Source organism: Strix uralensis, chromosome 1 (genome assembly GCF_047716275.1).
Source record: "Strix uralensis isolate ZFMK-TIS-50842 chromosome 1, bStrUra1, whole genome shotgun sequence".
In the NCBI taxonomy this organism is placed as follows: Eukaryota; Metazoa; Chordata; class Aves; order Strigiformes; family Strigidae; genus Strix; species Strix uralensis.
This window is the reverse complement of record NC_133972.1, coordinates 175,419,048-175,438,047: the sequence shown is the minus strand read 5'-3', so window position 1 is coordinate 175,438,047 and position 19,000 is coordinate 175,419,048. Positions and strand designations below refer to the sequence as shown.

Genomic DNA, 19,000 nt, shown 5'->3' with positions numbered 1-19,000 from the left:
CGCCCCAGACAGGTCCCACTACCCTTCCCCTCAGGTGGCCGCTCCGCCCCTCACAGCGGCGCTTTGCCCGGAGCGCCCTTCTCTTTCCTGCACTTGTTGCTCAGACTTCCTCCGCTCCTCCTGCCGCTCTGTCTTGTCTTGCGGGTCCTTCTGCACGCGATGTTTGTCTCTTCTTTCTGCTCCACCACCAGCTGTTGCAAAGGCAAGAAGACACCGTCGGGTCTGAGAGGGTCGCCGGCCCCCGGACAGAGCTCGCCACAGCACCACCCGAATCTCAGCGCCTCCCCCCCCCGCCCCGCCCCGCCAAAAACTCACAGATCGGCTTTACTCACCCAGTTGCTGCTCCAGTGCTTCCCGCAGAGACGACTGCGACCGCCACTCCTCTGCTCCGGACTCCTGGCCGCGTCTGGCGGGGCTGCACCGGCCCCCTTCCCCTCAGGCGGCCGCTCCGCCCCTCATCGTGACTTTCCCGCCCTTCCCCTTCCCACAGGCGGGTCCCGCCCCCTTCCCCTCAGGCGGCCGCTGCGCCCCCACATGGACTTTCCCGCCCTCACAGTCCATTACCTGGGCTACAGTACTTGATCTTGTCCAGAGAGTGGCGGTGTGGTTGCCTCTTGCCTCTCTGCCTATAAGCAGCGGATGCCATAATCCAATTATAACTGAAGCGAATTTTGTGTTTTATTAGCTGCTATTAAAAAAAAAATATTTTAGGGAAGTATACACGCAGGGATACTTTTGTAACTGAGTGATCTGTTTAACCATCCTCCAACCCTTAATATACAATACTATTAGAAGTAGTAAACATATTAAAGTTGGAATTAGGAAAATCAGACCGAGTCCTGTTTGTGGTGGTGACCATCCAGATAAGCTTTCCCACCATCGATGTTCTTCAAGGAAAGAAAAGAGAACTGTCTCGGGGTGGAGGGGGGGGAAGGCTGAACAGGTTACCCCTTAGGATACAGGATAAATCCATCTCGTACTGAGTTTCTTTTACTCCATTGTTGTCACTAGCATCCCATGCTAGAGGTAGAGGGGGTGCATCTAAAATTGGTGAAGGTTTAAATGGCTGCTGTAATGCTCGTGGGTCAAGTATTAATAGGCATTTGTAAGTTAGATATGTTTTTAATTCGAGTATCAGAGTTTTAATCGCTTCTTCATGTTCTGAATGCCAACTCCACCGTTTTCCTTTTTGTAAATGCAAATACAGTGGACAGGCAATGGAGAATCCAGGTACCTGTTTTCTCCAATACCCTAAAGTACCCATTACAAAGCTGCTGTAATTTTTTTTCTAGATTGGGGCATTTCTGATTGTTTCTACCCCCCTCTGGGAGTCTGGTAAAGGTATGCTGGCTACCCTCCCATGTAAATGCAAATTTTTGTTTTGCCTTCTTCCCCTAAGGGAAAAACCATGTCTTTGACATGTAGCACTGCCAGCCAAGGACGTGCAGGGACTTGCAGCCTAGTCGTTAAGGCTGCATTGTTGGGGACTGCCGCTGACAATGGGGCTCTATTTAAGCACTTAAATGCCCATAATGGCCTGTTCAACGCCACCTCCCCCTCTGGTTTACTGACTGGCCAAACAGGAAAATTGCGGGGGGGGGGGGTGGGGGGTGGTGGAAGCGAGTTGTGGAAGTAATCTGTCGTTTTTCTAAATCTGCAATAGAAAGCTGCTTAGCAACTTATTTACTTACTTCTAGCAAGTTATAGTACTACTTATAGTAGTTTTTAATTTTGCTAAGAATCCTGCTTGCCCAGACTGTTCTGTGGAATTTTACCAAGGACTGCCGTGTTCATCAAAACAAAGCAGTTTACTGTGAAAATCTACCAAGAACTGCAGTGTTCAGCAAAATATCATGTTTTTGTCCTCGAGGAACAGGTGTGCTCTAACTAGTTGGGCCTCGGTAATGAGTAAAGATAGACATATACGGATGGTAGAAGTTTCATTGCTTCCCTTAAATAAGATAGCATGAGTAAACCGGCTGAAAAACATTTTTGTTTTTCAAGAAATTGGCTAAGAGAATCTGCGCATGCTCCGGGGAAAAAACAAGGTGAGAAAGACTACGAGCCTTCCTCCCAAAGACCCCGAAGACGCCCCCCAGGAGGCAATGCACAGGTGCAAAGAACATAAACTGCTGACACCAGCCTCTAGAACTAACCCAGCCTTACTCATGCATATGTATGTTTGTGTTATGTAATCCAGTGAATAAGTGTATCCACACTCTGTAACGTTTTGGTAAAATGTGCTGTTGGTGTGCAAGGTTTGTGGAGAAATCCCCTTGCACCCCGGCCGGAGTAAAACATACCTGCTTTATAACTCCATTTCGAGTTGTAGAGTCTTTTTCCGCGAATCAAAGACCACTGCAGATCCATTGCAAGCAGCACAAAACGACAGTACAGCGAGGCCTGTGCTGGTCATTATCAGCATCCCGTGTCGCTGCAGCTTCCAAGGTGCTGCTTGGAAGGAAAGTTCAGTCAGGCGCCAGCTCCCCGACACGGAGGACAGAGGGAGGCCGGCCTCTGGAGGGAGGTCCCCAGAGCGCTTCCCACACCCACCCCCCCACCCCACCCCCCCGCCCATACCCCAACACCCCCCCACCCTGAAAAGAAACTCACTGATCAGCTTTTCTCACTCTTCTCACTCAATCGGCGCTCCGGGGCTGCCACGTGTGCAGTACCGGCCGGCGCTGGAGCTGGGCTCAGAGTCGGGAACTCTGGACAAATGGGAGCTGGGCACACAAAGCGGCAGCAAAGCTCCCTTCTCTCGCCCCGCTCCTCTCTTCAGCCCGCTGCGCCTCAAGATGCCTTGTCTTCCCCAGGAGCTGCTGCTTGGAAGGAGAGTACGGTCAGGTGCCAGCTCCCCCACCCGGAGGACAGAGGCAATCCGGTCCCCCACCCATACCCCAACACCCCCCTCCCTCCCTCCCCGCCCCCCCCCCCAAAAACCCTCACAGATCAGCTTTTCTCACCCAATCGGCACTCCGGGGTTGCCACGCATGCAGTCCCGACCGGCGCTGGAGCTGGGCTCGGAGTTGGGAACTCTGGACAAATGGGAGCTGGGCACACAAAGTGGCAGCCAAAGAAACTGCGCCCCTGCTTACAGGGGTCTCCAGCCGCTGCCGGCACTGCAGCGTGCCCGGGCCTGCAGGTCACCGGCCAGCCCCGGACTTACAGGGCAGCCTCTGCTGGCTGCCCAACGCAGGCAGCCCGCCCAGCCCTGATTACAGGGCGGCCAAGCGGCTCCTGGGGACATAAGGCTCCACGGCTTGTGGCACTCGCCCCGACTACAGGGCGGGCACACTGGCAGGTCGCCAGCAGGACAGGCGGCCACCCAGGCAGAGACCCAGGCCCTGAACACAGGCGGGTCGCACGTCGGCCACGGGGCTTCGCTCTGTCCTTCGAAAGGAGGGGCAAGGAGGGGCAAGCCGGGACTCGCCCTCCGCTCGCGGGCTCAGAGGGGACCGACCCCCTGTTGCTGCACAGAGCCCTTCTTTCCCTCCCGGGAAGTTTAAGCTAAGTACACTGCAGCGATTTCAACAGGGGCCTAAACGAGAAGCTCATTCGCTCGCTCACTCACACCCACAGACACACACACAGGCAGGCACACACACAGACACACAGACACACACACACACACACACAGGGACAAACAAAACTTCCCGGAAGAGAGAGCGAGCTCTGTGCAGCCAGTGTCTGGGGAGCCATCCCTTCCCACGAGCAGGAGAGCAGAGCCCCAGACCTGCCCCCCAGGACGCACGCAGGCCACAGCGACTCAACGTGCCGCGGGGCTTCACGGGTGGCCAAGGGACAAATGCCGTGACACGCCCCGACTCCAGGGGGTCACGCTGGCCAGGCCGCCAGCAGCCAGAAAGCCGCCGGGGCCGGGGAAACGGCCCTCCCCTGCTTACAGGGTGGGCGTGGGGTCCGGAGAGCCCCATTTCCCCCTTGGCGCGGAGACAGCGCCGCTCACTCTCCTGACAGGGCCGCCCTTCTCTCCGGGCAGCCAAACCGTGGGGCAAGGTGGCAAAAGACCAGAGACCCGAGCCCTGCTTACAGGGAGGTCACCCAGCGCAGCGCCGGCCAGCGTACCAAAGGTGCCAGCAACGGTCTTGTGCGACTGCAGCCCCGGTAATGGGGAAGCACCTTTGTCCAGAGCTCCCTTCTCTCGCCCCACTCCTCTCTTCAGCCCGCCGCTCCTCACAATGCCTCTTCTTTCTTCTTCAGGAGCTGCTGCTTGGAAGGGGGGGTACGGTCAGATGCCAGCTTCCCCACAGGGAGGACAGAGGGAAGGCGGCCCTCCCCGCCCATACCCCAACACCACCACCCCCCCCACCCCCCCCCGAGAAAACCTCACAGATCAGCTTGTCTCACCCAGTTGGTGCTTCAATGATCCCTGCAGGGACGACTGCGACGGCCACTCATCTGCTCCGGGCTCCTGGCTGCATCCAGCGGGGCCTTGGACCCTCCTCAGCCCCTGCGGCGACGGTGCTCGCCCCCCCAAGCGGGTCCAGTCCACCCCCCGCCCGCCCCGCGGCGACGGTGCTCCCCCCACTCCCACCTCAGACGGCGATGTCGCTGCTCCCCCGTCCCAGACTGCAGCCCCCCCCGCGTCGGACAGCAACGGCGCTCTTCCCCCCCACCCCTCCCCCCCCCGGCGGCGACGGCGCTCCCCCCCTCCCGGGCGGCGACTTCCCCCCCACCCCAGGCGGCGACGGTGCTCCCCCCCACAGACGGCTCCACACCACCCCCCGCCCGCCCCGCGGCGACAACGCTCTCCCCCCCACCACGGCGACGGCGCTCCCCCCCGCCCCAGACTGCGACCCCCCCGCGTCGGACGGCGACGGCGCTCTTCCCCCAACCCCTCCCCTCCTCCGGCGGCGACGGCGCTCCCCCCCCCCCCCCCGGCGGCGGCTTCCCCCCACCCCAGGCGGCGACGGTGCTCCCCCCCACAGACGGCTCCACACCACCCCCCGCCCGCCCCGCGGCGACGACACTCTCCCCCCCCCGGCGACGGCGCTCCCCCCCGCCCCAGACAGGTCCCACTACCCTTCCCCTCAGGTGGCCGCTCCGCCCCTCACAGCGGCGCTTTGCCCGGAGCGCCCTTCTCTTTCCTGCACTTGTTGCTCAGACTTCCTCCGCTCCTCCTGCCGCTCTCTCTTGTCTTGCGGGTCTTTCTGCTCCACCACCAGCTGTTGCAAGGGCAAGAAGACGCCGTCGGGTCTGAGAGGGTCGCCGGCCCCCGGACAGAGCTCGCCACAGCACCACCCGAATCTCAGCGTCTCCCCCCCCCCGCCCCGCCCCGCCAAAAACTCACAGATCGGCTTTACTCACCCAGTTGCTGCTCCAGTGCTTCCCGCAGAGACGACTGCGACCGCCACTGCTCTGCTCGGACTCCTGGCCGCGTCTGGCGGGGCTGGACCCGCCCCCTTCCCCTCAGGCGGCCGCTCCGCCCCTCACAGCGGCGCGCGACTTTCCCGCCCTTCCCCTTCCCACAGGCGGGTCCCGCCCCCTTCCCCTCAGGCGGCCGCTCCGCCACCACAGCGACTTTTCCGCCCTCACCATCTATTACCTGGGCTACAGTACTTCATTTCTTGTGGCCTTTCTGAGATATAAGCATTATACGTCAGGCATCTTTTTAGAGCCAAAGGCACCTTCACACACACCAATAGCGAGCAAAACTCCTGGAGATGGGAAATTTAGAGCAATGCAGGTTAAGAAGATAAGAGAGAACATTATTACATAGCCACGACTGTTGCGAGTGCAGTGGAAATCATATGTCAAACAGTGAGCCAAAGTCAGACAAGTAGTGTAATGACAGCTCGCAAAAGCCCTGCAAAAGACACCGAGGACGAGGTGATTGGTTTATCTCCCCAGATCGGTGTGTAGCTCGGGGGGATGTGGGTGGAATCACACCTAGCACCAAGCAGCCCAACAAGGAGGAGCGGGGAGGGGTAAGAATTGCACCACCACAATCCACCCTGTGACTAAAGTCAATTTATCTTGTCCATAGAGTGGCAGTGGCAACTGAGGCGCAGACTCGCCATGAATATAATATTAAGAATATATAAAGCCATTGCTTATAGGTTATGTGGTCTTGACAGACAAGAGACACCGCATCCCAGTGTCAGCACCTTCTGTAAAAACTGCCGCTTTTGGCGGGGGGGGGGGGGGGGGGGGGGGGGCGGGGGCCTAGAGCGCGGTGCCGGGCTTGACCTGGTGCCGGGCTTGGCCGCAGGCAGTTGCCCCGCGGCAGGGGGGGGGGCTCGGGGAGGCCCGGGGCGCTTGCAGGTGGGGGGGCGTGAATGCTGAGTACAGAGATCCACACAGTCGGTTTTCCAGATAGAACACTGTGCCGGCGTTAATGCCGTTTTTAAAAGTGCCAGCCAATCCCATGGGACCAATTGACATCCATGAGCAATTGCCTCCAGTATACCTGTTGTAAATGAGTTTAAGTCTGTCCTCATTAACGGTCTTCTGTAGTTCTTTAATAACAGAAAAATGCAGTCCTTCACAACGTGGCTGACGTCCTGGCTCATAAATTACAGGAGCAACAATCTTTCTTGCCATGTCCATATCCCCTTGCGCCAAGGCTTCTTGCCTCACTTTTACCCACGATCATCCCCAGCTAAGGGAGGACAGAGCCCAGGTTGTCTTTTAGGATTTACAGTGTCAGGGTCTAAAAGATTATCACAGTCTAGAGACCCAGCATATAAATCTTGCTCCCGGGGTTCAAAATATGCGTCCTTGCCCTCTGGGTTCTCATTCTCTGTGTTAACAGTCTGGCCGCGTTCATTATTTTGTCTTTTTATTATCTCAAAATCTGGATCTCAAAAAAAACCCACCTGCTTTATTATCTGCAACCTCATTCCCTCGGGTTGCACAGTCCCACAGTCTTACTCCTGCTTTATCCCATATCGGAACAGTGAATATAGTAACCGCGGCTGCTACCCACTTTAAAATTCTCTTCAAGGCATGCAGATTAATATGCACCTTATATTTAGCTAACAGTCTTTCCATCAGTGCAAGCACTGACTTTTCTTCCGAGGGTATTGACCTACCCATCGCTTCCCCACAGCTCACCTTGCTCACACTGCAACGGTGACTGATGCCGGCTCCTGCTTCCTTTCAGCAGCTACCTAAGTTCTGTGGGGTTTGCCACTGCAGTGATCCAAGCTAATCACACCTATCGCCGCCTCACACGGGGCACCATTTGAGGCAACTGAGGCACGGACTCTCCATGAAGTCCAGAAGGAAAAAAGAGACTTTATTGTTACAACGGTACATACTTATGCTCTGGGATGCTGTCAGTAAAGCTCTTACTTCATAGTTACCAAATCAGCAATTAGACAGCTACCAACCTTTTCTCCTATCAGCATCAGACCACTCTAACATGCCCTGTGCAGACCAATCACCCTCTCGTTCACGCGCTGTTTTCGCAGCAGTAACTTCTCACAATTCAGTACTTTTCCACATTTCAGTGTTGCAGCTGTCTGTTGTTTTTCCCTGCCACCTTGGCACTACTCAGCAGTTTCTTATCTTTCTTCTAAGGCCTGTTTTTCATCAAAGCCTAGCTATTTCTCAGAGGCTGTGCAAGGCTGACAGGCCAATGCCTCCCACAAGCAACAGTGTGGTTGCCTCTTGCCTCTATGCCTATAAACAGAGAATGCCATAATCCAATTATAACTGAAGGCAAGTTTGTGTTTTATTAGCTGCTATTAAAAAAAAATTATTTTAGGGAAGCATACACACAGGGATGCTTTTGTAACTGAGTGATCTGTTTAACCATCCTCCAAACCTTAATATACAATACTATTAGAAGTAGTAAACATATTAAAGTTGGAATTAGGAAAATCAGACCGAGTGAAACATGGAATTGAACAGTCCTGTTGGTGGTGGTGACCATCCAGATAAGCTTTCCCACCATCGATGTTCTTCAAGGAAAGAAAAGAGAACTGTCTCGGGGTGGAGGGGGGGGAAGGCTGAACAGGTTACCCCTTAGGATGCAGGATAAATCCATCTGGTACTGAGTTTCTTTTACTCCATTGTTGTCACTAGCATCCCATGCTAGAGGTAGGGGGGGTGCATCTAAAATTGGTGAAGGTTTAAATGGCTGCTGTAACGCTCGTGGGTCAAGTATTAATAGGCATTTGTAAGTTAGATATGTTTTTAATTCGAGTATCAGAGTTTTAATCGCTTCTTCATGTTCTGAATGTCAACTCCACCGTTTTCCTTTTTGTAAATGCGAATACAGTGGACAGGCAATGGAGAATCCAGGTACTTGTTTTCTCCAATATCCTAAAGTACCCATTACAAAGCTGCTGTAATTTTTTTTCTAGATTGGGGCATTTCTGATTGTTTCTACCCCCCTCTGGGAGTCTGGTAAAGGTATGCTGGCTACCCTCCCATGTAAATGCAAATTTTTGTTTTGCCTTCTTCCCCTAAGGGAAAAACCATGTCTTTGACATGTAGCACTGCCAGCCAAGGACGTGCAGGGACTTGCAGCCTAGTCGTTAAGGCTGCATTGTTGGGGACTGCCGCTGACAATGGGGCTCTATTTAAGCACTTAAATGCCCATAATGGCCTGTTCAACGCCACCTCCCCCTCTGGTTTACTGACTGGCCAAACAGGAAAATTGCGGGGGAGGGGTGGGGGGGGGGGGGGGGGGGGTGTGGGGGGGGGGGGGGGTGTGTGGAGGCGAGTTGTGGAAGTAATCTGTCGTTTTTCTAAATCTGCAATAGAAAGCTGCTTAGCAACTTATTTACTTACTTCTAGCAAGTTATAGTACTACTTATAGTAGTTTTTAATTTTGCTAAGAATCCTGCTTGCCCAGACTGTTCTGTGGAATTTTACCAAGGACTGCTGTGTTCATCAAAACAAAGCAGTTTACTGTGAAAATCTACCAAGAACTGCAGTGTTCAGCAAAATATCATGTTTTTGTCCTCGAGGAACAGGTGTGCTCTAACTAGTTGGGCCTCGGTAATGAGTAAAGATAGACATATACGGATGGTAGAAGTTTCATTGCTTCCCTTAAATAAGATAGCATGAGTAAACCAGCTGAAAAACATTTTTGTTTTTCAAGAAATTGGCTAAGAGAATCTGCGCATGCTCCGGGGAAAAAACAAGGTGAGAAAGACTACGAGCCTTCCTCCCAAAGACCCCGAAGACGCCCCCCAGGAGGCAATGCGCAGGTGCAAAGAACATAAACTGCTGACACCAGCCTCTAGAACTAACCCAGCCTTACTCATGCATATGTATGTTTGTGTTATGTAATCCAGTGAATAAGTGTATCCACACTCTGTAACGTTTTGGTAAAACGTGCTGTTGGTGTGCAAGGTTTGTGGAGAAATCCCCTTGCACCCCGGCCGGAGTAAAACATACCTGCTTTATAACTCCATTTCGAGTTGTAGAGTCTTTTTCCGCGAATCAAAGACCACTGCAGATCCACTGCAAGCAGCAGCGAAAACGACAGTACAGCGAGGCCTGTGCTGGTCATTATCAGCATCCCGTGGTGCTGACGGCTGCAGTCTCTGTTGTGGCATAACTTCGTCAGCCAGAGCTTTCTGGGGGGAGGCAGAGTAAAGTCCACGACCCCCACGGCTCCCACAATGCCGACACAGCAGCTGAGGTACTGGCACCCACGGGCACACCGCCCCCCAGCCCGGGGCGGTCCCTCGCCAGCTCTAACCCCCCCCCCCGCTTTCCTGCCTCCCTCCACCCTGCAAGGGCATTTCAGACGCCCTCTCGGACTGTCCCTTCAAACCACCCAACCACGCAACCCACTGAGCACGACCACTGAGCCCTAAAAGCCCTGACCACTGCAAAATTACCTTCTCCTCTTCTTCAGGAGCGCTGCGGCCGGAGTAAAGCAGCAGGCGCTCGGGATGGCCTTGAAGCCTGGGGCAACTTTCTCACACCTGTGGTAGCTCACGGCCCTGGATGTGACAGTTGTGACTCCAGAACTGCAGAACGGTTTGAGGTGGGAAGGGAACTCTTGCAGGTCATCTGGTCCAACCACGCCCTGGAACTAAAAAGTAGCCACAGCGAACAAAAGAGGGGACGATTTAAAAAGACACAGAGGGCATTAAGGAAAGAGAAAAACTCACTAAAAAGACACTGAAGGGAAAAAGAACATTTTAAAAGCAACAGGCATTGGTGAAATAAAGGAAAAAATGATCACACAGGGATACCGAACTAGAACAGAGGCACAGAAAAGAAAATTTAAAAAGCAGCAGCACTAAGGAAACATGAAATAGCGACAGCAAACTAAAAGACGTAGAATGAAAATTTAAAAAGCGACGACACTAAGCGCAGAGATGGAAGATGAAAAAAAGGAGGGAGAGGCAGGACAAAAGCACAGAGAGAAATGAGAAAAGGGAGCAGTAGGACAAGAGAGAGAAAGTGAGAAAGGAAGGGGGAGCAGGACAGAAGAATAAAGAAGAGGAGAGGTCTAGGAAAGGGGCGGGGGCGGCAGAAATAACAGCAGCATGGAAAAAAGAGGTCCAGGTGACGGGCAGGAAAGGACCGGGACGCACAAGATGTGTGACAGGGCCCTGAAGGCCCAGGACTCACCGCAGCTCTCGTTCTCGGCACTGCCGGGAGAATTTGACGGGTCAGATGCTTCTTTCTCCTTCCTTCCTCCTGCCCCTCTTCTTCTTCTGAAACTCCAGTCGCCTGGCTGTCCTCACCCTAAAAGAATACGCGGGTGTCTCTCACCTCTTACAAGACCAGGCTTCCGACACACACAGCCTCGCTTGCTCGCGCACTACGCGGCCGTACTGCGCTTGGGGTGACGCACGCAGACCCTGGGTGCACGCTGGCGGTCTGACTGTGAAGAGGGCTCCTTCCTCACGCAGAGAGGCAGGCTCTCTCTTCCTGCACTGGGAGGCGGGTGCTGCACAGATGGTCTTGATTTTCTCTTTCTTCCCCTTTCTCTGGTCTCTCCAGCTTCAGCCGCGGCAGCTCCTGTCCGCTGCCCACAGCCGGGAAGGGCTCCGCCTGTCCCTTTTTGCCCCTGTGCCGTGAGAAGCGCAAGGCCAGGCAGAGACACCCCACACAAGCCCGAGGTGGGCGCAGTCAATGGCACCCCAGGGCAGGAACAGACAAGCGCAGCCTCAGCACGGCCTCTGGAAGAGGGAAAGAAGCAGCACTGACCATTATTGCTGTAGATCGCACGTGACCGGAGCCCCACCTTCCACCTCCCACCGCGCAGCAAGGCATCACAGACCCCATGGACACCTACCAAGGTGCATGTCCCGTGCAGAGAGCCCACGGGGCACCACAGAGATGTGGGGAAGGCACCGCATACAAGACAGAACACAGACACCACAAATGACACGAGGACACTGACACAGGCCAGAACATGCACGTCCTGTGGGACAGACCCTGCTCTCTTCCCCCACACTTAAGGAAGCCTAAATAGCCCTCTCCACAGCCCTGATGATAGAGCCTCTGCTGGCCCCACCCTACCCACGGCTTTTGCCCCTTGACTTACCTTTCAGAGAACACACTCCAGAATCCATCCTCATCAGGAGCACATCATCTCAATGGGATGCTCCCGCATTCACCAGGTTCCTCTCCATCACCTGCAAGACAGAGCGCTGCCAGTCACCGCAAACGTGGAGTTTGGCCTGGTGCACGCCGGCCTCCCAAGCTTCGGGGTCCCATGCCACCCTGACCCCCACCCCCTCCTTTCCCCCGCAGCCCCCAGGGCCCTCCCACAACCCTCCGCCTCTCACCTGCCTGCAAAACCAGCCAAACTGCATTCTGCTTTTGGCCCCCAAACCAGCTGCCTTAGTGCCTCTTTATGAGCCCAAAAACCTGCCTGCTGAGCCTCTTCTCAAGTCCCCAAAAACGCACTTGACCTCTGTTTCTGAGCCCAAAGCCACACAACTCTGTCTGTTTCAGAGCCCCTCAATCAGCCACACGCGTCTGTTCTCAAGTCCCAGGAAGGCAAAACGTTGCTTCCATTTCTGGCCCACAGCACAGCTCACCCCGTCTGCTCTCTGACCCCCTCCGCAGTCCCCACGGGCGATGCCGAGGGGTTGGGGGGGGGAATGCAGCCACCCCACAGCCCTGCACCCCCAGAGCCCCACGGGCGGGTTTGGGAAGCGCTTGGGGATTGCGGCACTTCCGGGGGCCGCCACCGCGCATGCGCACTGCCGGGGCACGGTTCTGGGAGAGCCGCGGGCAACCCGCGGGAAACCGCACGAACCCGCCACAAAACCGCCCCTCGCGCTGCGCCGTGGGGCCGCGCCGGTAGCGAGGACTGTGCCGTGCCGCGCGCGGGAGCGACGCAGCTGCCGGGCAATCGAGTGCGCAAAAACTACAGCTCCCGGCGTGCCCCGGGGAGCCAACATGGCCGACCGGAAGCCCCGCTCACGTGACTACAGCGCCCGCCCGTCGCCCACGCACCCGGAAGCCCGGCCAAGCGCGGCCCCGGGAAGCGCCGCCGCCGCCCGGCCCCGACCCGGAGCGGCTTCTGCCGCCGGTCCCGCCGCACCGCGCGGCCCCCCCGTCGCGGCTGTACCCGGCAGCCGCCTGGCGACCGACCGCGCGGCCCCGCTCCCCTTCTCTCTGCTGCTCCCTCGGCTCGCACCGGCTCCTCCTCCAGCACCGTCCCGGACAGGGAGGGGCCGCTGCCCGCAGCCTCACTGCCCGCCCCTGGGGCTCCTCCAGCCCGGCCCACGCTCCCCCCCGCCCCGCGGTAACTCTAGCGAGCAGCACCGGGATTAAGGCCAGGCAGCGTGTCCTCAGTGCAGCCTCTGGAAGAGGGCAAGAGGCAGCAGCACTGACCGTTATTGCCGTAGATCGCCCCCGGCACTTGTTCACGGGCGGCACCGGCGCTGCCGTTCCGCGCTTTGCGCTCCGAGCACCCGCCGACAGCGCGCACGGAGTGGGGGCGGCACTTCCCGAGCATGACCCCGGGCTACAGTTCCCGGCTTTAACCACAGGGTGGCAGCACAGAACACGGCAAACAGCCGCGCCGTTCCGCCAGCCCGGCCCCGCGCTGCAGTACCGACATTTGCCCGCCGGGCGGCGCCATCGCCCCATCCCGCCCCTCGGAGCAGTTCCCGGCAGCAGAAATGACGCCCGCAGCAGCCCCCTTCTACCATCCCAACGCGGCAACTGCTCCCCGGGCGGACAGGGCTCGCGTTCCCCGGCCCCGGCAGCGCCGGCAGCGCGGCAGCAGACACTGCAGAGAGAGTTTTCACCCCGGCGGCAGCACAGCGGGTGCTGAAGGCAGCAGGGCACAGACGGAAAGCTGCTTTGTGCCGGGGGGGGCCCGCGCTCAGCAGCAAACAGCACGGCCGAGCAGAGCCGGGGCCAGCGGCGGAGCTGCACAGCACCGATGACACCCTGGGGACCCGCGGGCTCTGCGGGGCTGTTTGCACCTTTCCTCACCTCTGGGCTACCGGTGCTCTGCTCTCCTCCCCCGGCATCCACACGAGGCTCCCTGGGCAGGGCCTGTCCCTTCGAGAAGAGACGCCGCACAAAGTTCCTCCCCAGCCTGCCCTCCAGCGCGCAGCGAGCCGTGCGGCAGGGAAAGCAGAGAGGCCCGTTGGGCTGGGAGATGTCCTCAGCAGGGACCGCAGAGCCCGGGAGGGTCCGTCTTTGCTCCGGGCAGCCGCGGAGCCCTGTGCTCCTTGCCGCTCCCACCAGCGAGCACTTTGCTGCCTGCAACACGCAATACTTGGTCGGCTGGAGGGGCTCTTCTGCCACTGGGTCAGGCGAGCAGCTCAGTGCCTTCGGCTGCCTGATTCACCTCCTTAAAACACGCACTTCAACCCTCGCTTTCTTTAATTGAGACCCCTCTAGCTATCTCCTGGCCTGCCAGCCATTTTCAGCTAGCAACACAGCCAACATACAGTGCTGGTGGAAATCGAGCAGTCATCTTGCTTTGATGGCAAAAGGCTTTTGTAACTCGGATGTCTGACCTGTCAGCAGGACTGCAAGGCAAGAAATATGCCTTTACTCGAACAAGCAAGACACCGGCCAAATAGCTGTGCACAGCCATACGCGGCTGCCTGGGACCGACACCTTTTTCTGCTAAAACCAGAGCACAGCTCCCTCGGGAAGAGCCATCGGCAGCGCAGAACGTCCCTCCGCTTGCCCTGCGCCTGGTGCCCGGAGAACAGCCTCTTCCTCTGACTGGAGGGGGCAGCGGCCTGTTGCGTACCAGCCCCTCGCCCCCAAGAAAGCGGCTGCCTGTAGCAGCGGCAGAACCGCTGCTGCCCAAAGGGGAGAGGAAGGACTTGGGCTAAAGCCTTACAGGCTGCCTGTGTCCCACGCGCAGTCGATGGCCTCGGCAGCCCAGACACAGGGCAAAGCCGACAGAAGGAACCTAAGAAGGAACCCCAGGGTGTGTAGCAGCTTCTGCAACAACCGTACTTTCCCAGCCCACCTGGGCAGAGGAAGGGGCAGGAGAAGGGCCGGCGGGTCCCTTCAGAGGCAGAACGGCTGCAGATTGTGCCGGGGCCGTTTAGCTCTTTCTCTTTGGCAGAGTTATGTCCCAGAGGTCGGCAGACGGGTCTGCGGGCACAGTGTGAGCACTGCTGCTTACAGAGCAACAGGCACTAGAAAGCAGCAGTGAAGAACGAGGACGGCCCATCGGGATGGTGGCAATAACAAGGAGAGACTAAAGCATCAGCCGGGCAGGGCTGGCAACTCACCTCATGTCATGGTTTGAGCCCAGCTGGACACTGAGCACCACACAACCGCTCACTCACACCCCCCACCAGTGGGACGGGGAAAGAACGGGAAGGGGAACGTGAGAAAACTCACGGGTTGAGATACAAATAGTTTAATAAAAGAAAAAACCACCACACACCCACCTTTTGTGGGGGGAAAAAACCTCACGCGGCGGGGAGGGGGGGGAACCTGGGGCAGACACGGCAGCGGGGTCTGCGTGTGGGTAGAAACGCGCGTGGGGGGACGCGGGTGGGGATGACCCGCACCAGGGAGTCCACCTGGGATAACCCGCAGCAGATCACTCACCTGGGACAACCCCAACAGATGATCCACTCTGGAGAACTGACCCTCACCAGATAATCCACACCAGAGAACCCCCAGCAATGCCCCTCAAACAGCCACCATCTCACCCCAGATTTTCCCCAAATTGGGTCTGGGGTTTTTATTTGCTTTTCTGCAATACAAAAATTGGGGTTTTTGCTTTTCCAAAATACTCCATTTTGTTTTTTTTCAGCACTTCTCCACAACATCAAAATTGGTGATTTTTGGTTTTGTGCATGAAAATGGTGGGTTTTCTGCTCTCCAGCTGCACCAAGCCAGGCAGGTTTGGCTTTCCCAGGAGCCCCAAATCGAAGTTTTTTTCCCCAAAAAACCCTGTATTTTTTTCCTCCCATTGCAGACCCAGAATCAGGGTGCTTGGGGTATTTTTGTGCCGTGGCAGCGACACAGGGCTGGCCCCACGGTCAGGGGGTTAGCGGCTGCCAGGCAAACCTGGCCCGGGGGGACCTGTCGAGCATCAGAAGATGCTGACAACACACCTGAAAAACAAAAACCCCAAATCCTATTCCAGCATCTTGAAAAACTATCACAGAAGAAAGTTCTGTCAGAAGAAGGGACGGAATAGCAGTGGAGCTCAGGGAGGACTCTGCGTGAACAGGTCAGCTCCACATACAACACACCCTGGCAAGGCCGGAGCGATTTCAACTCCTCAAATCACCAGCAAGGCCGATCGATACGATCCCGAGCACATCGTGCCCATAAAAACAAATGCTCTTGCTGGTGTCGGAATGTCTCATCCCGTCCTTACAGCAGGGCTGCAGGGAGGGAACCCTGTGAGGCTGCAGGACGAGGTCGTACCGTCATCACAACCTACGGCTGACGGATCCGCCGCGGCCCTTGCGCTGCTGCTGCTGCTGCTGCTGCTGCTGCTGCACATCCTGCTTGCTCGGTCAATAAAATCAGAAGTGAAGTGTAAAACTTTAAAGGCTAAAACAAAGAATAAAGAATAAAGCTCAGTCCTTCACTCTTTAGTGTAAAGGTGGGCATATGCTTATAGAAGCGTTTTTATTAGATGTGTAAGTATTTGATTTTCCTTTTGCATTCCCTGAACTCGCCCAGCTGTGAGCTGATACCATTAGACTGTCTATCTCCAAAATACACAAAGAAAACTTGACAAGGCGGGGGGCGGGTTTGGTGTGTTCCGTAATTAGCAGGGACGTCTGGCCAGCTGCACCGCCCAAGAGTACTACTGCCAAATACATCATCTCTGAAGATCCACTCTGATGGAGAGTTCATAAAATGAAACTTCCTTGAGAAAGGTTTCCATTTTGTAAAGTCTCTTTCTAACTGAAGTCAAGATTAGACACTGTAGGGCAGCGGTCCCTCATCCCTCAACTTTCAGAGAGCCAGGGGTCTGAATCCATCCTCAACAAAAACCACATCAGCTAACCGGGACATTCCTGCAGCTGCCAGGTTCCTCTTCATCATCTGCAAAAAAACCAACAGTGCCAGCAGTCAGCATCACGTCAGCTGACACACCTCTGCCACAACACCCTCCACCTCAACAGCCACGGGGCTTTCCGCTCAGCTGCTCTGTGCAGAGTCCAGTGTCGGACGCTGCGGCCAGCGTGGCCCGTGGCACCTACGATACCAAAAGACAGAGAGCTACCACTGTGCTTGCGAGAAATCACCAGCCCCGTGCTCCTGCTCTCTACTACCCAGCTCACCTCAAACGCTCGTCCGATTCCAAAGGCAGTGTGCCCGGCTCCTGCAAAACCAAAGAGAAATGCTTCATCGAGCTGCCACGTGACTCTCTGCACAGAAACCCTGACCCAGCCGACAACTGCCTCGCTGTCCTGGACTGCTCAGCGGCACGCGGCTTCGCCCCTCCCAGCCTACATGTGGCACCTGCATAAACCAAAGCGAGAGGCACAAGCTGAACCTGCAGCCTGCCCACACCGACTGCCATCTCCTGCCCCGTTACCTTGGCCGCTCACCCACCCTGCCTCTGACATTTACCGGTCGCCCACGTCGAGGCCTGGGTACCACCTGTAAGACACAGACAACAGGAGATGCTTCTAGCTTCACCAACAGTACGACACATGAAAAACAACTGCTACTTCAGCCCACGCGTCTCACCTTGCCCGAGTCACCTCCGGTGCCGATATCCTGCTTTGCACCTTCAAAACAAAAAAAACCCCAAACTGATAAGCCAGTCATGTAGCAACCAGTCACGTCTTCTCCTCCGACACCACACGCTGACCCACCTTCTTACAGTGACCTGCTTGCTGCCTCTGTCACTCTTCGGTGCATATATTGTCCCTCTGGATCTGAAAAAAATTTAAGCAGGTCACCTGGATGCTGAGTGACAGCTTAACAATTCCAGAGTTCTTGACTCCATGTAGGAACACCGTCTAGGGTCTCATTACAGCCTGCCATTAAAAAAAACATAGAAACAAAACAGCATTAAGCCCTACACACACGAGCCTTAACACCTTTGAGATTCCATCTGTTCAACTACCACTCCCGCAGCCTCTCCCAGATAGCTCCGGTCATCCCCGTGACATCCTTGCCTGCTGCTGAGGGCTGCTTGCTCTGAGGGGGCTGTACGGGCTGTACCTAAACAGTCCAGGCAAATCAACATTAACTACAGACTCTTAGTGCTATTCTTCCCCTGACCGACATCGCTGTGCCCCCAGGCAGGGCAGTTCCAACCCACATACGTGTGCAGGCTGACATGCCAGAGAGTAAGAGAAGAGTGCTCTGAAGAATGCCAAAAACCAAAATCCAAAGGGAGCTGAAGTGCCACAAGAGCGCGGTGGAGTACGCAAAAGGACTCGGAAGACATCGTTGTAGAGAGTAGAGGAGTTAGGAGGGTAAGGAAAGAAGCCTTGCAGACACAGCGAGGGCCCTGGAGTCTCAGGAGGACAGAGGAGGACAGCCAAAAGTATGCTCAAGGACATGATGAAGAATTCCGAAGGGGATTTGAAGAAACTACAGGTGTCCTCAGCAGACCAGGTAGGTATCCTAGCTAGCACAGAGGACAACGTGAGCATTCTGCAGATGAAAGGTGGCATCAGGAAAGGGTCTCAGGGAGGAAGGAGGGTGCAGAGTGCGCCACGGTGCCAAAAGGGGGCTGTGGGGCACGAGGTTGGCCTCAGTAGGTGTGATGACAGCAGGAGCAGGGTGCTGAGACTGAAAGAGAGACAGAGGGCGGCTCTGGGACACCGTGCAAAAGTCAAGGCGTTCCAGCAACGTACAGATGTCCCCAGGGGATGAGCAACTGAATGGAGACATCCAAGACAGCAGTGAAGACTGTGAGAGAGCTCTGGGGCACAGAGAAAGCCTGAGGAAGGGTTCTGTCTGAGTAAGAGAGACATCGAACCCCCACCTGGGCTTTTTATTAAACACAATTTTAAAAAAACATTCACTATCTCAACATTAAATACAACCTGAAATGAAAAAAACTTCACACACACAAGGTTAGACACATTCAGAAACTGACGCTCATTCAACAGCCACTCGATCCACCCCTCACTCCAAACATCCGTTCCACTGCCCACCTGCCACAGTGGCAGATCACCCCCATTCTAAACCCACCCCTGGAACTGCCTCACCGTGCGCCTCTGCAGCATCGCTGCTCCACACGCCCCCACGGTGTCAGCCTTCCTAACCGGGAGCCAAGGAAGATGTTTCGCAACGGGCCCTGCTCCCGCTCCTCCTTCGCTTGCGTTTGTACGCTCCGGCAAACCTCGCTCAAGGATTTTCTCTGGGGATCCAGATGGCCCTGTGTCACCTGCAGAACACAAAGCCCTGCAAAGCAAGGCGTAGTCAAAACCGACAGCGAGTGCTGCAGTGCAATACACAACCAGAACAACCAACGTGGGAGGAGCCGAGCTTTAAGGCCGAGGACCACAAGGACACGGGGCGGGGGGTGAAGTGCTGTATGGGAGCGACCTCTATGGAAACAGAACTCTGAAGAGCAGAGCTGTCATTCTGGCCCAGATCTCCTCCACAAAGGCAACCCTCCACAAAC

General features: G+C 56.1%; 1 protein-coding gene across 1 annotated transcript; it reads right to left on the bottom strand.

Moving 5' to 3' along the window:
* Nucleotides 1-2,689: 2,689 nt before the first annotated feature.
* Nucleotides 2,690-11,246, bottom strand: LOC141940234 (uncharacterized). The gene is made up of 7 exons (XM_074861034.1): nt 11,237-11,246; nt 10,774-10,841; nt 10,567-10,683; nt 9,825-10,021; nt 9,376-9,557; nt 2,967-4,227; nt 2,690-2,822 (listed from the first exon to the last, which is right to left on the bottom strand). The coding sequence occupies exons 1-6, from the start codon at nt 11,244-11,246 to the stop codon at nt 3,902-3,904; spliced, it is 900 nt and encodes a 299-aa protein (XP_074717135.1). The 3' UTR covers nt 2,690-2,822; nt 2,967-3,901.
* Nucleotides 11,247-19,000: the final 7,754 nt, after the last annotated feature.